The sequence below is a fragment of the Raphanus sativus genome, chromosome 6, assembly GCF_000801105.2.
Source record: "Raphanus sativus cultivar WK10039 chromosome 6, ASM80110v3, whole genome shotgun sequence".
NCBI lineage: Eukaryota > Viridiplantae > Streptophyta > Magnoliopsida > Brassicales > Brassicaceae > Raphanus > Raphanus sativus.
This window is the reverse complement of record NC_079516.1, coordinates 49705239-49728530: the sequence shown is the minus strand read 5'-3', so window position 1 is coordinate 49728530 and position 23292 is coordinate 49705239. Positions and strand designations below refer to the sequence as shown.

General features: G+C 36.8%; 4 protein-coding genes across 5 annotated transcripts; 2 read left to right on the top strand and 2 right to left on the bottom strand.

The window, feature by feature from the left end:
- Positions 1-7: 7 nt before the first annotated feature.
- LOC108813217 (actin-1) lies at positions 8-2243 on the bottom strand. Its single transcript, XM_018585707.2, has 4 exons — positions 2042-2243; positions 1569-1962; positions 367-980; positions 8-278 (listed from the first exon to the last, which is right to left on the bottom strand). The coding sequence occupies exons 1-4, from the start codon at positions 2099-2101 to the stop codon at positions 213-215; spliced, it is 1134 nt and encodes a 377-aa protein (XP_018441209.1). The 5' UTR covers positions 2102-2243; the 3' UTR covers positions 8-212.
- A 3787-nt stretch (positions 2244-6030) lies between these two features.
- Positions 6031-6408, top strand: LOC108809807 (cyclin-dependent protein kinase inhibitor SMR12). Its single transcript, XM_018581948.2, has one exon. The coding sequence runs from the start codon at positions 6031-6033 to the stop codon at positions 6406-6408; it is 378 nt and encodes a 125-aa protein (XP_018437450.1).
- A 2572-nt stretch (positions 6409-8980) lies between these two features.
- On the top strand, positions 8981-9888 carry LOC108809201 (60S ribosomal protein L36-2). Its single transcript, XM_018581341.2, has 3 exons — positions 8981-9140; positions 9361-9560; positions 9695-9888. The coding sequence occupies exons 1-3, from the start codon at positions 9039-9041 to the stop codon at positions 9714-9716; spliced, it is 324 nt and encodes a 107-aa protein (XP_018436843.1). The 5' UTR covers positions 8981-9038; the 3' UTR covers positions 9717-9888.
- A 10518-nt stretch (positions 9889-20406) lies between these two features.
- Positions 20407-22108, bottom strand: LOC108809257 (dof zinc finger protein DOF2.4). 2 transcript variants are annotated; one of them, XM_056988553.1, is made up of 3 exons: positions 21884-22108; positions 21077-21587; positions 20407-21013 (listed from the first exon to the last, which is right to left on the bottom strand). In XM_056988553.1, the coding sequence occupies exons 1-3, from the start codon at positions 21932-21934 to the stop codon at positions 20658-20660; spliced, it is 918 nt and encodes a 305-aa protein (XP_056844533.1). In that variant the 5' UTR covers positions 21935-22108; the 3' UTR covers positions 20407-20657. The 2 variants fall into 2 exon arrangements, with proteins under 2 accessions (XP_056844533.1, XP_018436905.1); XM_018581403.2 differs by having other exon boundaries at positions 20407-21587.
- Positions 22109-23292: the final 1184 nt, after the last annotated feature.

Here is a 23292-nt window from a genome sequence, read left to right as displayed (position 1 = left end):
GTTTCAATTGTTCACAACTTTAATTGATAAAAGTAGAAAATATAAAACAGACATAGCACATGAACCACATTGCTATATAATAGTTAAAAGAGAAAGATGTGTCATCAATCATTATTAACTCAAAAGAAAGTTGAACTCAAATAAAATGAATATAAAAGAACCAAAACAAAGAGTAGCTTGCTTCTTGTCTGAAAAATGATGAACTTCATTACTTAGAAGCACTTCCTGTGAACAATGGACGGGCCTGACTCGTCATACTCTGCCTTAGCAATCCACATCTGCACAAGTCAAAAACAAAATCTCAGGGTTAGCTTTGGTTTAATCAAGCTGCAAGATAGCCAGAGACAGATGTGACTGTTGGTGTACCTGCTGGAAGGTACTGAGTGAAGCCAAGATGGACCCTCCAATCCAAACAGAGTATTTCCTCTCAGGAGGTGCAACAACTTTGATCTTCATGCTGCTTGGAGCCAATGCAGTGATCTCCTTGCTCATTCTATCAGCGATCCCCGGGAACATTGTGGTTCCACCACTGAGGACGATGTTACCATACAAGTCCTTTCTGATGTCGACATCACATTTCATTATGGAGTTGTAGGTCGTTTCATGGATACCTGGATTCTCCATACCAATCATAGACGGCTGGTAAAGAACCTCAGGACAACGGAAACGTTCAGCACCGATGGTGATCACTTGTCCATCAGGCATCTCGTAGTTCTTCTCAACAGATGAGCTTGTTTTGGATGTCTCTAGCTCCTGCTCGTAGTCAAGAGCAATGTAGCAGAGCTTCTCCTTTATGTCTCTGACGATTTCACGCTCCGCTGTGGTGGTGAAAGAGTACCCACGCTCGGTTAGGATCTTCATAAACGCGTCCGTGAGGTCACGACCCGCGAGATCAAGACGTAGGATAGCATGTGGGAGTGCATAGCCCTCGTAGATAGGAACCGTGTGGCTCACACCATCTCCAGAGTCAAGCACAATACCTGCACACACGCCATAATAATCCGAGAAAGACTTTACGTATAAAGATTTAAGTATAAGACAAGTACTGAGATTTTGGTGGCTAAAGACAATTCAGTAAGAGTTCAGGTAAATACTCTCTCCGTTTTACAAAAAGTGTCATTTAGACATTTTTCACACATAAAAAAACTCAAGAAATTGATTAAAATGCTTTTATGTTTTCATTAGTATTATTTATTTAACCAATAGCATTTAAGTAAATAAATTGTGTTTAAAAAATAAAATATATAAATTTATTTATAAAATTAATGCATTTTGTAATTAATATTAAATAGAAACTAAGTGTAAATTGTATTGAAATTGTAAAAAGATATTTTTTATACAACAAGAAAAAAAACTACTAAAGTGACACTATATGAAACAAAGGGAGTACAATATTTTTTTTCTAAATTTAGAAATCTATGTTATAGAAATTACTTTTAAAATTTTGGTGCTTTTTATAAATTATTTTTTAATTTTGATTTTTTATTAAAATTAGTTTTGGTGTTTATAAATCAATATTTCATTTGTCTATATGCTCGGACAAGGAGACAAGAGAGTTTGTCACTGACCGGTTGTACGACCACTGGCATAAAGGGAGAGCACAGCCTGAATAGCCACGTACATGGCAGGGGCATTGAAAGTCTCAAACATGATCTGAGTCATCTTCTCACGGTTAGCTTTAGGGTTGAGAGGTGCTTCCGTGAGGAGAACGGGATGCTCCTCGGGTGCAACACGGAGCTCGTTGTAGAAAGTGTGATGCCAGATCTTCTCCATGTCGTCCCAGTTGTTGACAATACCGTGCTCAATAGGGTACTTGAGAGTTAGAATACCACGTTTGGATTGAGCTTCATCACCAACGTACGCATCCTTTTGTCCCATTCCAACCATCACACCGGTGTGACGTGGACGACCAACAATGCTGGGGAACACAGCTCGAGGTGCATCATCCCCAGCAAAACCAGCCTTATTCAATACAGAAAACGAGATGAAACATTGTGAATAGGACCAAGAAACATTATCTAATGACTGAAAATGAACTTACTTTAACCATTCCAGTTCCATTGTCGCAAACAAGAGGTTGAATGTCTTCACCGTCAGCCATTGTTGATACGTTTCTTGAAACCAGAAAAGATTAGATTTTGAAGGAGGGGAAGAGAGGAACAATTAATGGAAGGAGAAGCGAAAATGAAGCAAAGAAGAAAGAATGAATTAGTGGAGCAGGAACGGGTCCAAAGGCTTAAAATTCGGATCACCTAGTTTTCCACTTCTAAATTTATTGTAAATTACTTCTTTTTGACCTATTACCTTTACCACTAGTTTTTACAACTCGGTAAATGTACATTTGCATTTTGGTTTGCATTTTGGTTTGGTTCGGTTTGATTTTAGTTCAATTCCAAATTGTTTAGTTTCTACATATTTGATATTATAAACTTATGTTTGGTAATTTGGTATGACTTTGCAATTAGAGGTTTCTTCATATATATATATGTTTGGTTATTATTTTAGTCAGTGTTGTTAAAATCGGACCGGCAAGCGAACCGGAATTTTTTTGGGTCATGGGTCAATGTGGTTCGACCGGGTTCGATCCGGTTTGATCCGGGTTTGATTAGACTAAACCAAATTTAATGATATTTTGAATATGTATATTCTTACAAAGATAAAAATAATATCTAATAAAATATTTCAATAACAATAATGTTTAAAAACATAAAAAGTATCAAACTGAAAATATAATAAAACTTATAAGGAAGGGGAAGTCCACACGAACTTCAAACCTAAGTTTTCAATTCTTAAAATCTTCGACACATGCAGTCTTGCAGAGATATTAAAGACTCGAGAGAAAAAGATGAGACGACTTTATTTTATTAATCTGAAATCCTATGTTTATTTTAAAAAGGAAATGTTAATGTTTTATTAATAAAATTTTGGTTTATACAAGAACCAGGGTTTAGTCGGTTCGTTGGGTCGTCGGTTCATGGGTTTTTAACGGTTCGATTGGGGGTTTTAACCGGTTCAACTATAGTTGGGTTTTGGCATTAACTCAACCCGCATTTGTGTCCGGTTCGTGGTTGAACCTGGTCCGACCGCCGGTTCGGTCCGGGTTTAATAACACTGGTACAAACAAAATTTGTGAAAATTGATAGTATAATACGTTATAACAAACTTTATATAAACGAATTGGTACATGTGTATACATATACATGTGTGTGTAACTTGTAGGAGACTTCTTACTTTTTGCCAAATTACAAATACGAATGTACTTATAGTATTTATCATATAATATGATAGATTTGAAAGAGTATCTATAATTTCTGCTCTTTAACATTTTTTACTGACAAGAAAAAAAGCTTTTTCTACCAATGTTTCTTATCTTTGCCGATTTTTAAATTACAAACATGAATATAAGTTATCTACTTATACTATTTAGAAAAAATTATAAATGATATAAATAAAAAAAATTAAGTAAATGGTGATAGAAAAAAAAAGATATATATATTCATTGTTCTGGTTTTCATTTAATTATAGACGAAGAATCTTCAGCTGTAACCTCTATTTAATAAATAAATCGGCTAAAAATATTATGCTACCAAAAAGTATATATTTTAGTAAAAAACACATAATAATTATTTTGTTTATCTCCATTATTTACTTCTTAAATACCACGCGGTTTTTTTACTATTCAAATATTCTAATTTTTATCATTAAATATGAAAGAAAGCAAAGCAAAAAAAATTACAACTATTCTCTTAAAATTTGTTTTCTTAAACGTACTTCGTATTATATAACAAATCCCCTAGACTATATTTGAGAAGTGATTTTGCCACATGTCCTCTCTACAATAAGTTTCACAAAAACAAATATGACATGGCTACTAAAATTGATGACATGGCTTCCAAAAAATATGACATGGATTATTTCATTTAATGTTGATTTATATTTTTGGTAAACTTTTTAGAATATGGTAATAACTTATACCTTACATTTAATATTGATATTTATTTTAGGTAAAGTTCTTTAAATATGGTAATATTGCATACATCATCTATAAAATAAATATATTCGTATATAACATTAAAATTTTGAAATTATATTTTATTTTAGTTTCTATATTTATACAATTTGTATTACCAAATCTTTAAAAAATTGCTACAATTTTTTAAAAAATTTGATTTCTAATCGTAAAATCATTAGATTCTTATATATCTACAAATTCTATAAATATCGTTAGTTCAAATTTTTGATAATTATACAATATGTTTTTAAATAAAAAATCTTTTATCTTAGTTTAATATTTAAATAAATAAAATCTATATTTAAAATATCGGTAAAAAATAATATAATCTGATTTCTAATCGTAAAATCATTAGATTCTTATATATCTACAGATTCTATAAATATTGTTAGTTCAAATTTTTGATAATTATACAATATATTTTTAAATAAAAAAATTATCTTAATTTAATATTTAAATAAATAAAATCTATATTTAAATATCGGTAAAAATAATATAATTTATAATATTTAATAAACCTTCTACAATCAGTTTCACAAATAAATATGACATGGCTACTAAAATTGATGACATGGCTTCCAAAAAATATGACATGGATTATTTCATTTAATGTTGATTTATATTTTTGTTAAACTTTTTAGAATATGGTAATAACTCATACCTTACATTTAATATTGATATTTATTTTTGGTAAACTTCTTTAAATATGGTAATATCACATACATAATCTACAAAATAAATATATTCATATATAACATTAAAATTTCGAAATTATATTATATTTTATTTTCAATAATTATACAATTTAAAATTATATTTATTTTATTTTCTATAATTATACAATTTGTGTTAGTAAATCTTTAAAAATTGCTACAATTTTTTTAAAAATTGATTTCTAATAGTAAAATCATTAGATTCTTATATATCTACAGATTCTATAAATATTGTTAGTTCAAATTTTTGATAATTATACATTATATTTTTAAATAAAAAAATCATTTTATCTTAATTTAATATTTAAATAAATAAAATATATATTTAAATATCGGTAAAAAATAATAAAATCTATAATATTTAATAAACCTTATTTTAAATATAAATTAAATTTTGAAAACAATTTTACTGCACATGGTGCAGGAAACCACCTAGTAGTATATATTTATATTTACTTGAAATCTTTGCAATAACTAATCCATATCGTCGTACCTGTAATTATTATTTGAAGTTTACTTTGTTTTTTCCTAAATCTTACAAATCTGTAAGATATCATTTTATTATATATAAGAAAATATTTATGTCCGCTGAAAGAAGTAATATTTAGACTGAATGAAAATCATGAACTACAGAAAAAGCTCCGACCAAAAGAATTTATGTCCATTATAAATTTTTTTTTATATATGGGTTTTAACTTTAGATTGTACTCCATAGTATCAGTTACACAAAAATTACTAATACAATAAGATTAGGTGGTAATAAATAAGAATTAGATACGAAATTAAAGTCTTAACGGCAACAATGCTTTTTGGTTTTCAGGGGAATAAAAGATTAGAATGCAAAAAGCGCACATGGAGTTTGGAAACGTAAAGGCAGACGTCAAGTTTGGTGCTTAACTTGCGAGAAGCAGAAAGGCATCGGCAATACCTTTATTACTTTGATAACACCATATACAATATAGATACGGTGTTACTTCTGCATCAATAAGAGGGTTTCAATACGTTATGTATGCCTTTAGACTCTCTCCTTGTTGCCACAACCAACCAACAACACTATAAACTCGCTCCAGTCTCCATCTCTAAACAAACCTGAAAGTATGCTAAAGAAAAGAAAATAATATAAAAGCTGACAGTTTTCCTGATTTATATTCTTTAACCACGTTGGATCTATCTACATCCATCAATCATTTATTCGCTTCCTTCTTCTTCTTCTTCTTCTCATTATCTTCTCTCTCTCTAGAACAAGAGTTTTTTTTTCTTGGTGCACTTTGTTTTTAGTTTGTCGAGTTTTGTAAATTTATAAGTATGTCAAAGATCACAAGCCTGATGCAAGAAGAGGTAACGTTAGGAGAGGTTCCAGAGACGAGAGAAGACGCATTTTCGGTCAATAATCATGTGTTGGATATTTGTCGGAAAAGAAAGAGATCAGATGAAGTAGAAGAAGAAGAACTTGTGGAGGAAGAAAACGACGGGTTCAAAACACCGACCCGTCCGGAAAATAGAATCCCTGAGGTCAGAGTGTGCCCACCGGCGCCGAGGAAAGGCGAAAAGGAATACTCGGCGATACACAGAGGTAACACAATGTGGTGCCGTAGACGGTTGAGTTTCTCGCCGGAAAATGCCGTCGGCTCGTTTATAACGGACTTGCAGTGGAGGACAACGTCAATGTGGATCAAGAAATAATTAATAGAGAGAGATGTTAAACTTAGTTTTTATATTTTATTATGACCATTTTTAGGTCACGTTCGGAAAATATCTGAACGTTTTTTCCCGCAGATAGATAACAAAAAGAAAACTTGATTAAACTGGTATCTTGTTTTAAGAGTTCGTCTCTCTCAAATATAGGTTTTTGTTTCGAGATGATGATTATTTGTGCATTGTTGGTTTCTGATTTTTTGTTACTTTTGATTAATATGTGTATGTTGTTTTCTTTTTAATAGTTTACAGTACCATATACTTGCTCAAATATGTGTTTTTTCATGATGTATTAACCTCAAATTGTTTGTATATATGACATGAGGGCTCAAATTAATGAATACATTCAGGTTGCATTAGTCACCGATGGAACAAAACCAATATAACCTTGTGATAACGGAAACTACATAACACATTGGCTGACAATATTCAGTCACAATGAACAAAGATGATACTGTAAAGTTAAAGTTACGCAAACCAAAGTAAAAAGGGAGAGAAACATGACGAAGAAGACATGAGAAGAAAAGGGATATGATATAGAATTTTATAAACGCTTTAGGGGTCGAGGCCTTATTTAAGTTCCTTCGACTTCTAAAGTTGGAACATCCAATGCTAAAAAAGGCTATAGCGAGAACACTCAATTGTCTCATGTCTTAAGCTTCTTCCTTTTTTCTTATGGATCTTCAAAATCTCCTTTGTTTAATCTTTTCTTTTTAGTTCATTTCTTTTCTTATAATGTTATTTTCTATCATAAAATTAATTTTAAATCAAAAGTAAGAAATAGAAAAATACAAACTTATAATAGGTCATTAATAACAAAAATAAACTAATATCGTCATATTAATAAGTTTTTATTTTATCTTTTTTTATTTGGATGACATAATAAAAGTTGAGTCTAAGTTTAAAGACCACACGTTTATGTAGTATTAAAAAGTATGTGATTAATTTAATAAAAAAATAAAAATACTATCGGATATTTTGTGTTTTATTCGATCATTGGTATTAGATCACAGGTTAATAATGAATTTTGGGGTTTTTACCGGGTTCTACCGGAATTTTAATTAACGATTTTTTCATTAAATCCGAACTAGATTATATACATGGTACGGGTTTACCAGTTCAGCAGATCTGGGTCGAATATGAAAATACTTTTTAAAATTCAAACATTATTTTCAAAAAAAAAATTAATTATATGTTCTTTAATAAAAAGTTATAAATTCATGCAAATCACTCTTGACCAAATATTTGTTCTATTTATTTTTATTTTTAAGAGAAAAAAAATATTGACCACTTTATATGTTTAGCAATAATTTATATAATTATAAATCATTAAAATTATATAATAGCCCAAGTAAAAATTTCGGATAAAACATTGTTTAACTTATTTACAAACATAAAACGGTTGTATGACGCATTTTAAATTTCGCCTTACTGTATACACTATTACAAACCCGCATAATTAAAACTTGATCATGTTACAGTTTATATAATAAAACGAATAATAGTTAATTTTTTTTGTCAATGGTCACTTTGAACCGAAATCCTCAAACTGAGGTAAGAAAAAATCGAACTTTTAATGTCAGGACCCGAAGGAAAAGCTCAATTGTCACTTGACTACGAACAACCCGACAAATAATAGTTAATCTTTATATTGAAAAAACAACAAAAAAGCCCGCCATTTCAAGGGCGGGTCACAATCTAGTGTAAGTTAATGTTGCTTGTTCTTCTTTAACAACATACTCATTATAGATTGATCATGATATATTCGTATACATTAAAACGTGCTCTGCTGAATGCTGATAAAATCAAACAGTAGCAGCCACCTAAGGGTATTTCTTATCTCACCCTATTTTTCAATTTAAAATAAAATTTAGAGTAAAAATATCAAATTGTATTCTATTTTTTCACTTAATAATATAGTAAAAATAAGTGTACTCCAAATATTGAGTAACATACTTTTTTATTATTCTATTTTTACTCTAAATAGAGTACCATTTGAACAAACTTCAACTCTATTATAGAATTGCTCTATTTTATAAAAAAAATATTGTAAATCATTGGAGATGGTCTAAGTACCTAATAATTTGTTTTATATATCTAGTTTATACTTATATACCAGTTTCCATGTAATTATGATAGATATATAGCCTATATCTATTGTATATTTGTATGCTTTGTATGTATATATATCATTTAATTGAAAACTTTGTGACATGCATTCTTGTGGGTAATGCGGGCTTGCCTAAACATGATATTTACAAATGAATCGACCTCAAACACTCCCGCCCAAGATGAAACTTTAAGAAGCGGCCCAGAAAGAAGATATTAAAATTTGCTCACACTGTGACAAACACAATCATAGCCTGATGAGAAAAAACCAATAATAAAACCTGCTTCGGCCCTGTGGGTTATCCGAACATATATTAAACCGGTTCTAAATGTTACCCAGAGTAAATTTTAAAAAACCTCAATAAATACTAAGGCCCACTATTTCAGAAAAATCTAAAGCCCAATAAACATTTAGGCCCACTTATAAGAAAATGCTAGGGTTTTCCATTTGTCAATGTATATAATAAAATTCGCCTCTCTAATTGTTTTGCAGCGGCTGAGAGAGAAAAATGGCAACACCTCAAGTGAAGACTGGTCTGTTCGTTGGTTTGAACAAAGGTCACGTCGTCACCAGACGCGAATTGGCTCCTCGTCCCAACTCTCGCAAAGGGGTATGAATCTCTTCAATCTCCTCCGCTTTCCGACAAGTAGTGTCTTGTCTGAATGATTTGCTTAGTTTTGACTTAATCTATTACGGAATGTTTAGCTGGAGCGTGTGGATTCATAGTTTTGATAGAGTATCTAGTTAGATTCATCATATGCTTTGGTTTAATGCTGAGTCCTGCCCTGAGAAATGCTGTTCATTTTTTTTTACTTTTTTGGATCTTGTAGAAAACGAGCAAGAGGACATTGTTCATCAGATCACTGATCAGGGAGGTTGCTGGATTTGCTCCTTACGAGAAGAGAATCACTGAGCTTCTCAAGGTTGGCAAAGACAAGAGGGCTCTTAAGGTCGCTAAGAGGAAGTTGGGTACCCACAAGAGAGCCAAGCGAAAGAGAGAGGAGATGTCTAGCGTTCTCCGTAAGATGAGGTAACATACAATCATTTGTTCATGTTATTTGCTTAGTAAAGAGTGTTACGATTCTCTTTAGAACAATCTAAACAAACTGTGTTTTTCCTCGAAATAAAGTAATGTTTACTGAACTTTTGGTTTTTGTCTTGCAGGTCTGGTGGTGACAAGAAGTAAAAGCATCTCAAGTCTTCTTCTATGTTATTGGAAGCTTTGTTATTTTTATTACTCTTTTTGTTCGCTCTTGCAAATCTGCTTTAGTCTCAAAAGACTTTTGTGTTTTGTTAGAAATATGGATTAGTGTTTGCTTCACTCTTTTTCTATTAAGCTTTTTAAAACTTGCTACGTTTATGTCGATCGATTCACTTTTACCCCTTTTGTGAAACTAGGCCTGATACGTAGCCCGAATAACAACAAAACGACTTTACCTTTGTTAAAGTAGGCCCGTTAATCGGTAGCCTAAATTATTCAAAACGACTCTAGTCGCTCAATGAGCTTTAAAAGAGTTTAGTTTGGGCCTCTTTAGGGCATAAAAAGAACATGCAAGTTAGTGTTTTTTAACTGTTGCTGGTAATGGGTCTTCAGAACTTCTGAGAAGAGCACAAGTAACATAGATCAAGCTGGTTTCTTAAGATCCATTCCCTTTGATGCTCACACATTATGTTTGTACTACTAAGCTCCAGTTATCGAATAACTTTTTTGTTAATCCATGCCACATAATATTTCAAAAAAGAGCATCGGTTGTAAACGGATGATTTCATTGCATGTCTACTTTTAATATAAACATCTGATTCAGAATTCTGATTATTGCTTAAAAGTATACATGTATGTACGATCAAATGTATTTAACATTTATGCATGCACGATTGTGTCAAATACAGATGTACGTATGTGTGCTTTTTTAAAGTGCATGGCTGGCTATTCAGGAATCTTTGGTCTAAATTGAAGAACGTGTGTGGTTGATGACACCGTGAGGAAGATACGTGACAAGGTAATGCTTCTAACTTCTAAGATAATCCCTTCACCACATTATATCCACTTGTATGATCCTTATATATACATCGATCAATTTCAAACACCTAAAAAAGATCATCTTTATATGAAGATAGAATACCTCCTTTTAGTATTTTTTTTTTTTGGACAACAAAACATTTCATTCGTAAATTTTAGTACAGAAAGGGGGTAGCACAGAATAGATCAGAAGAGCAATTCTCGCCAACTAGTCTGCTGGAAAGTTACAAGCTCTCCGAACATGAGAGAAATAGATGAAAGCGAAAGATAAAGATGGAAACTCGATATCCTTGAGAACTCTGTAAAACTCCATAGGAAAAACTTAGAGTTGATAGTTCTGATTAGCTCGAGATTGTCAGATCGTATCCAAACTTTCCAATTTTTATTTTTTATTCACATAACTAAGTATATTTCCATATGTAGTCATGTTTAACTCCGGTGGTAGATATTTATGAATTATAAGTTTTATAAACTTATTTCTTACAAAAGAAAGTTCAGTAAGCCGCCACAATATACTTATCTACAAGGCACAAAATAACTTCACTACAGAGCGCCGGTACCAATAAGATGCGCAGTTTTGATCTAAAAATGCAAATGCTGCGCACATGATTTTCTTTTTCTCAGATTCGGAAAATATAATACAATATTGCTCTCATCTCCATGGGCAACAATTTAACCCTTTAATAGAGCAAGTTTAGTATAACCACCCTACCTAAACCGTCAAAAAAAAAATCTTTTAGGAGAAAGGTTGATCGGTTCCAGTGTGAGATTTTGTACAGACAAACTACATATGGTTAAAACCATACAAAAAATATTGTCTTCTGATGTTTCAGCATGGTTTGATCCGACCTAGTGGAACTAGTCTTATACAAGCTGGGTCATATTCAAGCCATCTTTTGTAAGGTCTCAAAATATTGGCTTGATGCGATCTGAGTCAGGCCTTTTAACATTGATTCCTCCATTCTCTTGTATCACATTTACCGCTATAGCTAGATGTAAATGTTGTCGTATGAATAGTTGAAAATATTGTAATTGTGTTGTAAGAAATGCAACTACGTTTGTTTTATAGAACATCATGAAGCCAAAAATATTATCTGGATAGGTTATGTTTTTATCAGATGTTTAAGAACTTTTGGAAACCAGTTTAACATCTCTTCTCTTTTTATGTTTTATCTTCAGTCTCCATTTATCAGTGCACTGTCTCGTGACTCTTGTCCAGTGTTGGGTCGATTAGTTCACTTAAGTTGGCCAAAATGGACGTGATTATGAACCTCGAAGTGATGAGGTCAGTTAATGACCAAGATCTTCAGCTTTTAATAGAACACCGCATTACCCTAGCTATTATCGATCGAACGTGGGAAGGCATTTGGGGACCTAGTGCAAGTGTTAAAATATTAAGAAACAGTAAAGCGAGAGCATGATTCAGAAACTGTCTTTGCCAACAAAGGATTTCAACACATGCTTATACAATTATTTTAACCATTAAAATTCCAAAATTGTGCTTTGTTTTGCGGAAAACTTTTATAAAATAATATTGATTAAGAAGTAATTGTATATGTGAAAAGAAAAATTAAGATCATAGTATACAAATTAAATGTTACTTTATTAATAGTCACATGGAGGTAATTTATTATGTACATGCTGTAAAGTGAAAGCTAGTATATCCAAAGTAAACAAATATGCTGGTCGTCGTCTATATATGCGTAGACCTTCGCAAATGGGTAAATTGTATATAGATATATGCACAGAAATACATACATTATAAGGTGATAAAACTTAGCTTGGATTTCTGAGCCCCGTGCTACAATTCTTCTGTTGATGATTCCTCATATATAGTACCCTGCCTTACAACTGTTACAAGTTACAATATCCTATAAATATATCTTGATTTTACGTTCCTTTACATTGCTTTTATACTATGAACAATTTATAGTGATTTTAATTTCTATAGTGGAAAACTGGATACTATCAGTTATTTCAAATTGTGATGATGTCAATATGATAACTAGTGAAAACAGACAACTTTGAATACTATGGTGATGATTATGTTTAGTACTAGCTATTTAAATCAAAATAACTCAACTATTAGGAGATGGACAGGGTTTTTATGATGTGGCGTAGCTTTATAGGTTTTTTTTTTTTTGATCAAACAACAACTTCATTTATAAAATAGAGAGTTACACTCCTCTAATGGAGGAAGAGTTTAGCAATAGAAGGGCTGATTTTGCCACTGAATCAGCCTGCATATTACTCAAACGAGGAACATAAACAAAAGAAATTGCATCAAAGGAAGAACTAAAATAATAGATATCAAATAAAATCCCAAACAAGGCTGGTGATGAGTCTCTTCCCCTCAGCATCTTCACAAGGGATTGAGAGTCACTCCTGATCATAAGGGACTTAACATTTGAGGAAGCAGCATATAGCACTGCTGAACGAATGGCAATGGCCTCAGCCATGATTGCCGAAGAAACAAAGCGTCTGGAGGCGGAGATGTTGACAAGCTTCGGGATATGCTCCTGACCCGAGAAGATTCCCCCTATTCCACAATTCAAGGTTCTTGCATCCCAGGCTGCATCAACATTACACAGAACAGTGTCGCTTGAAGGCCTAGGTTCGCGCCTGGGAGGGTTCCGAGTGTGATCCAAAACACCTGGAGCGAGCAATGGTTTCTCCAGTTCCTGCGCTTTTTCCCACTCCTTCGCATGCGCCAGAGCCTTAGAGATAATTTCCATACTGGAAAAAGCTTTATTTTCAAAGCACAACTTGTTTCTGGCCTTCCACAGCTGCCAGAGAATCCAGGGCCATAATGGAGTCGAGAGTCCCACCGGAGGAAGAACAGTGAGGTTAGACGCCGCTGCGATGAGGTCCGCCATTGAAGGAGTTGTAGACAGAGGTTTGTTAGCTAGCGGTGCTGCCTCCCATACCTGCTCAGCAATCGAACATAGCAAGAAAACATGTAGATCATCCTCAACACAATCACATCTCTTACAGTTAAAAGCAGGGATGCCACGGCGAGCTAAGTTTGAGCTGACAGGGATGGCTTTCCGCACCAGTTTCCAGAGGAAATCTTTGATTTTTGGAGATGTTTTAATGTTCCATATGCATTTATTCCAATTGAAGGGAATAGAGAGTGCACCAGCAGCAAAATGGGGCTCCATTCCTAGTCCGTAGCCTGTCTTGGTAGAGTAGTTGCCTGATCTTTCCGGGAGCCAGACAAGACAGTCCGGAGCAGGGGCTGAACTAGTGACTATGCGCATAATGACTTCCTCATACTGAGGGAGGAGGCTTCTAATCTTATCTATGTCCCAACAGTTGGATATGGGGCATAGTAAGTCACTCACAGTGCGTTCCGCATCAGCCTCAGTAGGTGGCCCTATCGGGAGCATAGGAGCTTCACACGACAGCCAAGGGTCCTTCCAGATTTTAATTTTATCTCCACTTCCCACTGCCCAGCTGAGACCTTTCAGAAGTATCTCCCGTCCAGCTAAGACGCTACGCCATCCATGAGAAGCATTTGACGGGGCTTGACAATCAAGGAAGAAGTTGTTTCTCGCATACTTTCCCAACAGTACTTGCCCGAGGAGCGACTGAGGATCCTTTAACAATCGCCAACCTATCTTTGCGAGTAGAGCATCGTTGAAAGTCTCAATGTCCCGAAATCCCAATCCTCCTGCGTACTTTGGTAATGTCAGAGTAGACCAAGCCACCCAACACATCTTTCTTGTTTCCGGGTTGGCGTCCCACCAGAATCTAGTTAGTAGCGACTGGATTTGCTTGCATAGAGAGACGGGAAGTTTGAAACAGGACATGGAGTAATTTGGCATAGCAGAGAGGACTGCTCGCAACAAAACTTGTTTCCCGGCTCCGGAGAGAAAGCGAGAGGTCCAGCTATGAGCTTTCTGGCGGATACGGTCAAGAATCGAAGCGAAAATGTCCCTCTTTTTTCTTCCAAAGTGCTCGGGGAGTCCGAGATATTTCCCGAGTCCTCCTTCAGCCTCGATACCAAGCGTGGTTTTAACCCGAGCTTTAACCTCAGCCGGCGTTTTTGCAGAAAAAGTAGTGGCTGACTTCAAGAAGTTAATTCTCTGTCCCGATAGCTCTTCATAGGATCTGAGGATGCGGAGAAGAGCATTAACGCTGGGAGCACTAGAGCGACAGAAGAACATGGTGTCATCGGCAAAGAGGAGGTGATTGATGAACGGGCTTCCCCTTGCCACCCGTATACCAGCGAGAGAGCCGTCCTGCTGAGCCTTCTCGCACATGGCTGAAAGTACCTCTGTACACAGTATGAAAAGATATGGAGATAGCGGGTCTCCTTGCCGTATTCCACGGGATGGCTTGACGGACCCCATAGGGGAACCGTTAATGAGAAAGGAGTAGGAAACTGATTCCACACAACTCATGATCCAACCGATCCAAATCTGCGCAAATCCCATTCGGTCGAGGACAGCTCGTAAAAACCCCCATTCAATCCTATCGTATGCTTTACTCATGTCGGTTTTGACCGCCATCGAGCAGTACTTCTTCGCCTCTGAGGTACGTAGATAATGAAGGGTTTCGTGAGTGATGAGTACATTGTCGCCTATAGCTCGCCCTGTTACAAAAGCCGATTGGGTTTTGGAGATGAGCGCTGGAAGAAGTGGTTTCAGTCGTCTAGTCAAGATCTTTGCAATAATCTTGTAGTGTGTATTGCATAGAGCAATCGGGCGATAGTCGGAAACCTTGCGCGCACCCGTAGTCTTTGGTATGAGGCGGACATGCGTTTCATTCTGCTGCGGATGTAGTGTACCAGAGGTGAAGAAGTGACGAACATCTCTAGTGACATCTGGGCCAATAATGTGCCAGTACGCATGGTAAAACTTTGCGGAGAACCCGTCCGGGCCTGGTGCTTTGCCACCGTTTATCGAGAAAGCTGCTTCTCTGATTTCCGAATCACTCGGTATACCGGTAAGGTGTTGATTCATTTCGTCTGTCACTTTGCAGCTAAGGAGGCTATCGAGTCTACTGAAATCGTGATTCCCATTGGAGCTGAAAATGTTATTGAAATATGCTGAGATTACAGAGCAAATTTGATCCTCGTTAAAATACTCTTTATCATCATCATCTTCAATAACAGAAAGTGTATTTTGCAACCGTCTCTGCCGTGTAGCAGCGTGGAAGAAACCGGTGTTTCGATCACCACTCTTTAGCCATTGAATCCTGCTGCGTTGTAACCAGAATTGCTCTTCTTCTCGGTAAGCAAGGATCAGGGTGTTTGTGAGACTCTCAATCGCTGCCTGGTCTGGAGTTCCTGCGCATAGAGCAACCTCGAGAGCTTCCTGCTTCTGCTGGATGATGATATTTGCCTTCTTGTTCTGCTCTTTTGTCCACTTAATTATGCCTCTGCGACAAGAGTTCAACTTCATAATAACTGAGTCAAGGGGGGCGTGGTTCCATGCTGATTCGACGACTGTCTCCACCTCAGATTTCTCTGTAAGCGAGCGATTAAACCTGAACAGACCTTTCTTCTGTGTCCTCGAGTTGTTGAAATATGTGATGAGAGGTCTGTGATCGGATCCCTCAAAGCGTAGGTAACAGCTCCTCCCCATTGGGAACGCTTCACTCCAAGAGCAATTAACCATAGCCCTATCTAGTCGGGACCTGATATGATGAGTGTATCTAGTTCCTCTCCAAGATAGGGGATTCCCTGAATGCCTCAAATCCCACAATCCGTTTTGAGAGACAAAGGATCGGAAAGTAGTAAAAGAGCCTTCCCACCGGGCTGGTCCGCCAGACTTCTCTGAATTACTCAGAATCTCGTTAAAGTCACCGCATAAGAGCCATGGAGACTCCCTATCTGAACCGATAGCTGCTACCTTGCTCCAGTACTGTGCTCTGTTTATCACTGCAGGTGCTCCATAGATAAAGGAGATGTAGGAAGTAACACCTTTGTGCGTGACCTTAGTATCGATAATGTTTGGAGATGATTCGAGGATTGTAACGTCAACACCATCTTTCCACAGTAGAGAGAGGCCACCGCTAAGCCCCTCTGGCGGTACTGAAAAATAGTGTGGGTAACGAAGATCATGGAGCTTGCTGTGGATAAATTCATCATCATTTTTGGTCTCCATGAGGAACATAATATCAGGAGAAATAGAACGGTTTATCTCCTTCAACCTGCGAATTGTCAGGGTGTTCCCAATTCCCTGACAATTCCAGCTCATAAGAGCTAAGGAAGAGGAGGGGGAGGAGGGTGAAAATCCGTTCCCTCTCTCCTATTCCGGGACTGTGAACGTGTGGTAGAGCTTCTAGGTATTACACCTACAGAGGAGTTGCTGCGAGGTACCATATTCACACGGTCAGTGCAGAGCTTCTTACGTGGTGGGTTCGAGGACCTAGTCGTGAGGTTTCTCTTAAGCCTTTGATTTAGCATTGGGCTCCTAACAACTCGTTTAGTGGTAGCTCTTACAGTTCTGCGTCTACCAGCAGACTTGCTCGAGGTAGGTGGCAGCGTGATGGTCACGTTTTCGATCGGAGACTGTGGAGCCTGTAATCTAAGAGGAGCTGGGATACGTCGGTCCTCCGACGGAGCTTCCTCTTGCTCCACAGTAGTGAGATGGACTTTCGCCGGTCTATCTTCATCAATAATTGCTCTGTTTCTGCGAAATCCATTGCTGTGGGACCCTCCAAGAGGAGGAGTGTTTCTGAGATCAGTTTCAACTATTCTGTCCAGTGCAGGTCTGCGCTCCCTTGAGTTAGAAACAGTCCTCTCTGAGCTTTGCTCACTTGGAAACTCAATTCTGTCTCTAAGAGGTCGAGAGGGGGGAGTTCGAGACTGGTGAGATTCAGTTGCTTTGAAGGTATTAGCACCTAAATGGTCTCGTTGCAGAGCAGAAATCGGTGACTCCTTGCTTGCACTGACCGTTTTCCCACTTGCTAAGGTTCTAGAGTTCCCTTCCCATTCCAACTGGGTGAGGTGGCGTGGGTGTTTTCGGTATTGTGGTTCCTGGCGATGATGATCATCATAGTGCCTTACTGACATCTGATTGCGATCATTGAAGGATCGAGAGTCTCGGTGAGCAGGTAGAGAGTTACGGTGAGTCTCTGTCATCTCTCGAGAGCGAGAGGCAGGCTGTCTAGAGTAACCTCTCCGGTCGTCATGTCTCCTCTTATCAGCTTCAATTCGTTGCAACGCAATTCTCTGCGTAATACCAAGCTGTCTCTCCTTCAACGGGAGGGGGTTTCTTGGTCGTGCAGGGCAATCATTTTCTTCATGAAAGAGGGAGAAGCAGGTAAAACAGTGTTTCTCTATCTTTAGATACTCAAATTCCACAGTTGTGACCTCATCCGAAGGAAGACGAATTTCAAGGTTCATGCTTAGTGGTTGCATACCGTTCATCTCAACTCTGATGCGTGCATCATCCGCCACACTATCTGCCACGAAACCAAGTTCCTTTCCGATAGTGTTAAGTGTTGGTTCGTTCCAGAAGTGGAGAGGGAGATCGTGTACTCTAAGCCAGAAGGAGATGACAGATGGGAACGTGTCTGAGATAACTGGCTCCCATCGTTGGAGTATAATCATCCACTTCTTGTAGTGGTAAGGGCCTTTCTTGAGGACTAAGAGTAGGTCAGCTTCTGACTCAAAGCGGAATTGGAATTTCTCAGGGCCCAAATCTCTACCAGTTACCCTGCCTTCTAGGTTCCAAACCTGTGGCAAAAATTCGATGACTGCTCTAGGGCGTTGTAGAGTAGGGTTTGTAACACGGCCAATGATAGTTAGTTTGTTCGCTGCAATGAGGCTGTCAGTGTTGCTCGAAGGAATGCGAACAGGGGAGCGTTTTGTGTCTTGAGGAGCAGCAGACACCCACTTTTCCTTATCTGAGCGGGAGTAGCGGCGAGACATATTAAAGATCTTCGAAGTGTTTCTAGCAACAAGAAGAAAGGTTATAGCAACCCAAGTAGTGAACAACGGTTAGGAGAGGTAGGATTTAGGTTATAACAACCAAAGAGAGGAGCAGAGCCGTAGGATTAGGCCATAAACTTCCCATTTTCCGCCATTAGCAAGAGTTTTCCCTTAAACTTTCTAGAGCCCAGTTTGTGATATACGACCAAGGGGGTACGGCGACCAGCTTGGCTGACCCTCCGACGGTGGTCGGGGGCGGAACCCGGTGACTTTCGGTCAAGGGCGGTGGTGATTATGGAGAAACAACTTAAGAACCGGCGGGTAATAGATGAAAGGAGAAACAATTTGAAAAATGCAGCAGGAGAACAGAGGGGGGACCAGTGCGCAGGCCCAAAAGCAGTAAAGGGACTAGTGGGTAAAAGAGAGACAAAGGGAAGGAGTCAACGGTTAATAACTGTTCTCGCTAAAAGTGCCTGGGAGCGTTTTTTAGAAAGAGAAGCCTAGGAGATAAGCGTAGCTTTATAGGTTTGAATGTGCTTTATTCCATGCATATTGGTGAGCAGGCATTGGTACTTGCAAAAGCAGAACAATCAGCTAATTTAGATTCCTTTCTTTCACTGTGAACCAATCCTTCCTCTTTATGACTCGAAAGAAAATGAATGTTTTCCGTTATAATCTAACTTACTCTCAATTGACAAACGAAAATCTTGTTAAAATTTACAAATTCAATTAATAGGATAAAGTTAAGTGTAACGTTTTTGCTAAATTTTCTTCTTTTAATGTTCACATATTACCGTTTATAAACTGAAGTTAAAAAAGTAACCAGTAATCTCCGGTAAGTGGGACAATGGAACTAGAGGGAAGAAACTCCAATAATGACCAAATCAGCAGAGGCTTGAGAATGACCTCTTCTAACACTCAACAGTGAAATATGGAAGACGAGGTCCACACAAACTGACAGAAAAAGCAAATCTGTCGCCTAGTGAGCTGTGTACACGCGTTCCGAAGCGCGTCAAACTGTCATTCTTAAGATTAAAATTCTCGTCCCGACATTGATTCTCTGCTTCTGTCCTTCTTAGATGTTCATAGTCACATGTGAGAAAATCCAGCCGTCATCTCAATTCTCCTGATTAAATATCATCTAAGTATTTAAAGAAATCTTTATTTCCTTTTAATTCTATACCAAAAAAGTTTAAACATAAAAATTAGAAATGTTATATTCTTACTGATTCATTAAAATGTTTATGTGAGACAATTAAACATACATATTCACGTCTATTGTTCCTTTCTAAAGATCTTTCCGCCAAACCTCACCTTGCCTATCAAGCCTACGTCTTCGGATTTGGTTTCTAAAACCTTTCCCTTCGCTGTCATGACAAGTCTCTCAATCGCAATTTGCTTGGTTCTAGTGCTCTCTCTTCACAGAGTTTCATCTAATAAATTATTTTGTGACTTTCGTTGTTACAAAAAAATCTTACTTTTATATTTTAAAAAGAAAATTCTAAGCAACCAGTGGTTCAGCTGGAGACGTACTATTAGCTATGGTGAGAGAACCTTCAGAATCAATTCTATCGTGATACATTCAAAGACAGTTTCTGGCGAGATTAAGCTCTATCATGATGAAAGGAGGTTGATTTTAGCTCGTAAAAAATCATATTTCGTTTACCTTTTTGGTCCATTTTGCTTCAATTATATATTCTATTCAAATCCGAGAGTAGAGAGGAGAGCAAATTAGGAAGAGACCTTTAGACCAAAATAGTGTTTTATATTTGACAGTTTCGGTTAAGAACAAAGTACAGTAGTTTACTAATTAACTAAATATAATTAATTAGCTTCTAAGTATGCCCGGCAAATAAAATTATTGATCACTGTAGATTTTAATAATTAGCAACACGCAATAAGGTGTAGAACAAAATAATACTAAAATTTAGACTATACTAGTAAGATACATAGATATATAGATCCATCTAAGACATTAAGACCATTCGATATAGTAGTAATCAAACTCAAAATATAACAAAGGAAGTGTTGATACAACAAAGGAACAGTCTCAGACACAACCAATAACTGAAGCTACGTACCTATAACCATAGGCCGAAAACAAGGGAAGTCGTAAACAAAACTAAACAAAGAAAACGTAGAACAAGATAAAACTAAACTAATAGTTTGTAACTAGGGTTTTTCATCACTAAGTACCCTCTAGTTCCATTTTTTTGTTGAACTCAACGAGAAGAGCCGAAAGTAGAGAGATCAGTCCAGGAAGAGCAATTACCATTGACATTAACCCATTTGTAAGGATTATTATCTTCAACTTTGACTGAAGAAAACTGCGACGCCAAAGCAGATGAGATCGACGCAGAAGTAATCCTAGGCGACTCAAAAGGGTAAAATCCATTTGAAGATGGATTAGGATTAGAGTCCTCCAAGTTTCCACCTCCCAAAATCTGCGGCTGCTGATGATGCGACGCCGTTCTCCACTCATCAACACAGCTCATAAGAGAGCCACCAGAAGTTCCCATGTGGACTGATCTCAAGTCTTGACTCAATCCTCCATAGTTCAACAAGCTCATGTTGTTGTCTGTTTTTGTATTATCTGTGAGATCACCTAGATGATGATTATAATTAGCATTCATTAGCCTACCTGGAGACAAAATCTGACTCAAGATATTCTCATGGGTTCCTCCATAGTTCGAGGAGAGAATCGCGCTGATTGTGGATGCATTCCCCGAGGCAGCGGAGGAGAAGCTCGTGTTGTTGCTAGTGGCGGTGCTGCTATTGTTGTTGCTGCTGCTTTTAGTACGCCTGTTTCTCCGGCAGCCACCACCGACGGGGACGTTGCGTAAGGCACCGCCACGTGTCCAGTATCTCCGGCAGGTTTTGCAGAAGTGGCGTGGCTGAGTGAGGCTGTAGTTGTTGAAGTAGCAGAACTTAGTGTTGGTGGATTCGCATCTTGGACATTTTAGTGCCGCTTCGGGCATGGCTACGTTTGCTTGTCTTGCTCTGTCCACCATCGATCCTGGTCGGATTGAGCCGCTGCCTCCGCTACCATTAGACTGCGGCTGCTGCGGTTGTGGCTGCATCTGAGGACGAAGACCATGACCCCCGGTTGCTGAGGCTCCTGCGCCGCCCTGATTATAGTTGCTCGGAGGAGCCTAAAATAATTTAACAAATGTGAAAAGAAAATAATAAATGAATTACTGAAAGTGAACTGACAATAATATTCAAAGAACATGCTAAATAACACTTTTTGAGTTCGATTCAAAACTTAGATTATGCATGATAATTCCAAAGAAGGCGGTTTTTGTGTCTTTCTTTTGCTTCTTTGAATTAAGATCTATTTTATTAGTTTGATTCCCGAATTTGAGCATGTAATTACTAGCAATAATATACATATTTTTTTTATCATATATAAGAAGGTTTTGTATATATGGAATAGTAAAGAACTTACTTGTTGCCAGTTGGATGAATCAAGATAAGCTTGGATGGAGGAGAAAACCATGGTTATGCTCTCTTTTGATTTTATTCTTCAAAATTCTTAAAGTAAAGTTATATTCTTCTTTCTTTTTTTCTTGGTGGGTGATATTGGAACTAGATCTAGTAGAGGAATCAGATCAAAGGAAAAAAAAACAAAGAGAATGAAGGGAAAGAAGAGACGGTTGAGTGTGAGAATGAAGATGGCTAAAATTAAAGTGGGTACGAACCTTTATATATATTTATGTCAATATATATATGCATGTGTATACAATATTTTGTGTGGGGGTAATAGGAAAATAATTGGCATATATGTAATTATTAGGGTTTGTGTCCCATATGGGGTGGGACTGACATGATTCTTTTTGTTTTCTTGCTTTAGTTAGGGCTTAAATTTCTTATCAATAGTTTCATACACAAATATATATTTAGTACATTTGCTTTCATGCATTTTTTTACTTTGTGATGGTCCCGCTTCATAGATCCACACATTTATAACTCGTTATTATTTGACTAATGTTTACTTGTCATGTTATAAATAGAAGTATATTCTTGCTGTATGACTCGTTATTATTTGACTAATGCTCATAGAAATTGTCGTCATAAATCCATGATAACTAAAAGTCTATTTTGACACATTCAAAGACAACGATGTAATCGAATTGGATGCTGTCCCTATGTAAAATTGTAAAGTTAACCCTTGTCCCTTAAAATAATGACTATAAGGTGTTTTTTTGGTATAGATTGATTCAACTTAAAGAGCGAAGTATCTCTCGGTAAGAGTGCTTATATAGTTATTTCTGTCTAGATTGATCCGAGTAGAATATATGGAGTGAATTTAGGAGACAAAGGTGTTATGTAGACCGAACTTCGAGGTGTTACATAATGATTGTTAATAGGATCGTTGATCATATAATGATTTAACATAATTATTTGAAAACAGAAAAGAAGATCAAAGAGATTGGAATTAGGAAAAGTGAGTAAAATGGGTGCTTTGGTCGTTGGAAGACAGTCGAAGCATCGTGACCGGTCCATCATGTTCCCTCTCTCTTCTTTCTTAGCTTTGATTTTTTTTTCTCTGCATGGCAATATCTCTCTGGTAGATGTGATTGCTCTTCACGCTCCCTCGAACAGCGTGACTCTTACTCTCTCCGTCTCCCTATGCGTTGAAGTCTGGACCTTCGGTTCATTTTCCAATGTTTCTTTTCCAAGTTTTATATACTTAACATTCTGCAAAAACATTCCTCGCAAACTTTGATAGATTTATAGTATTTTATTTCTACTATTTTGTCATTTCGCAGCACTACCAATCTGAACGGTCACAAAGAAACTATTTGGTTATACCAATCTGAGGTAATTGTCTAAAGAAAATTATTTTGGTTTTAA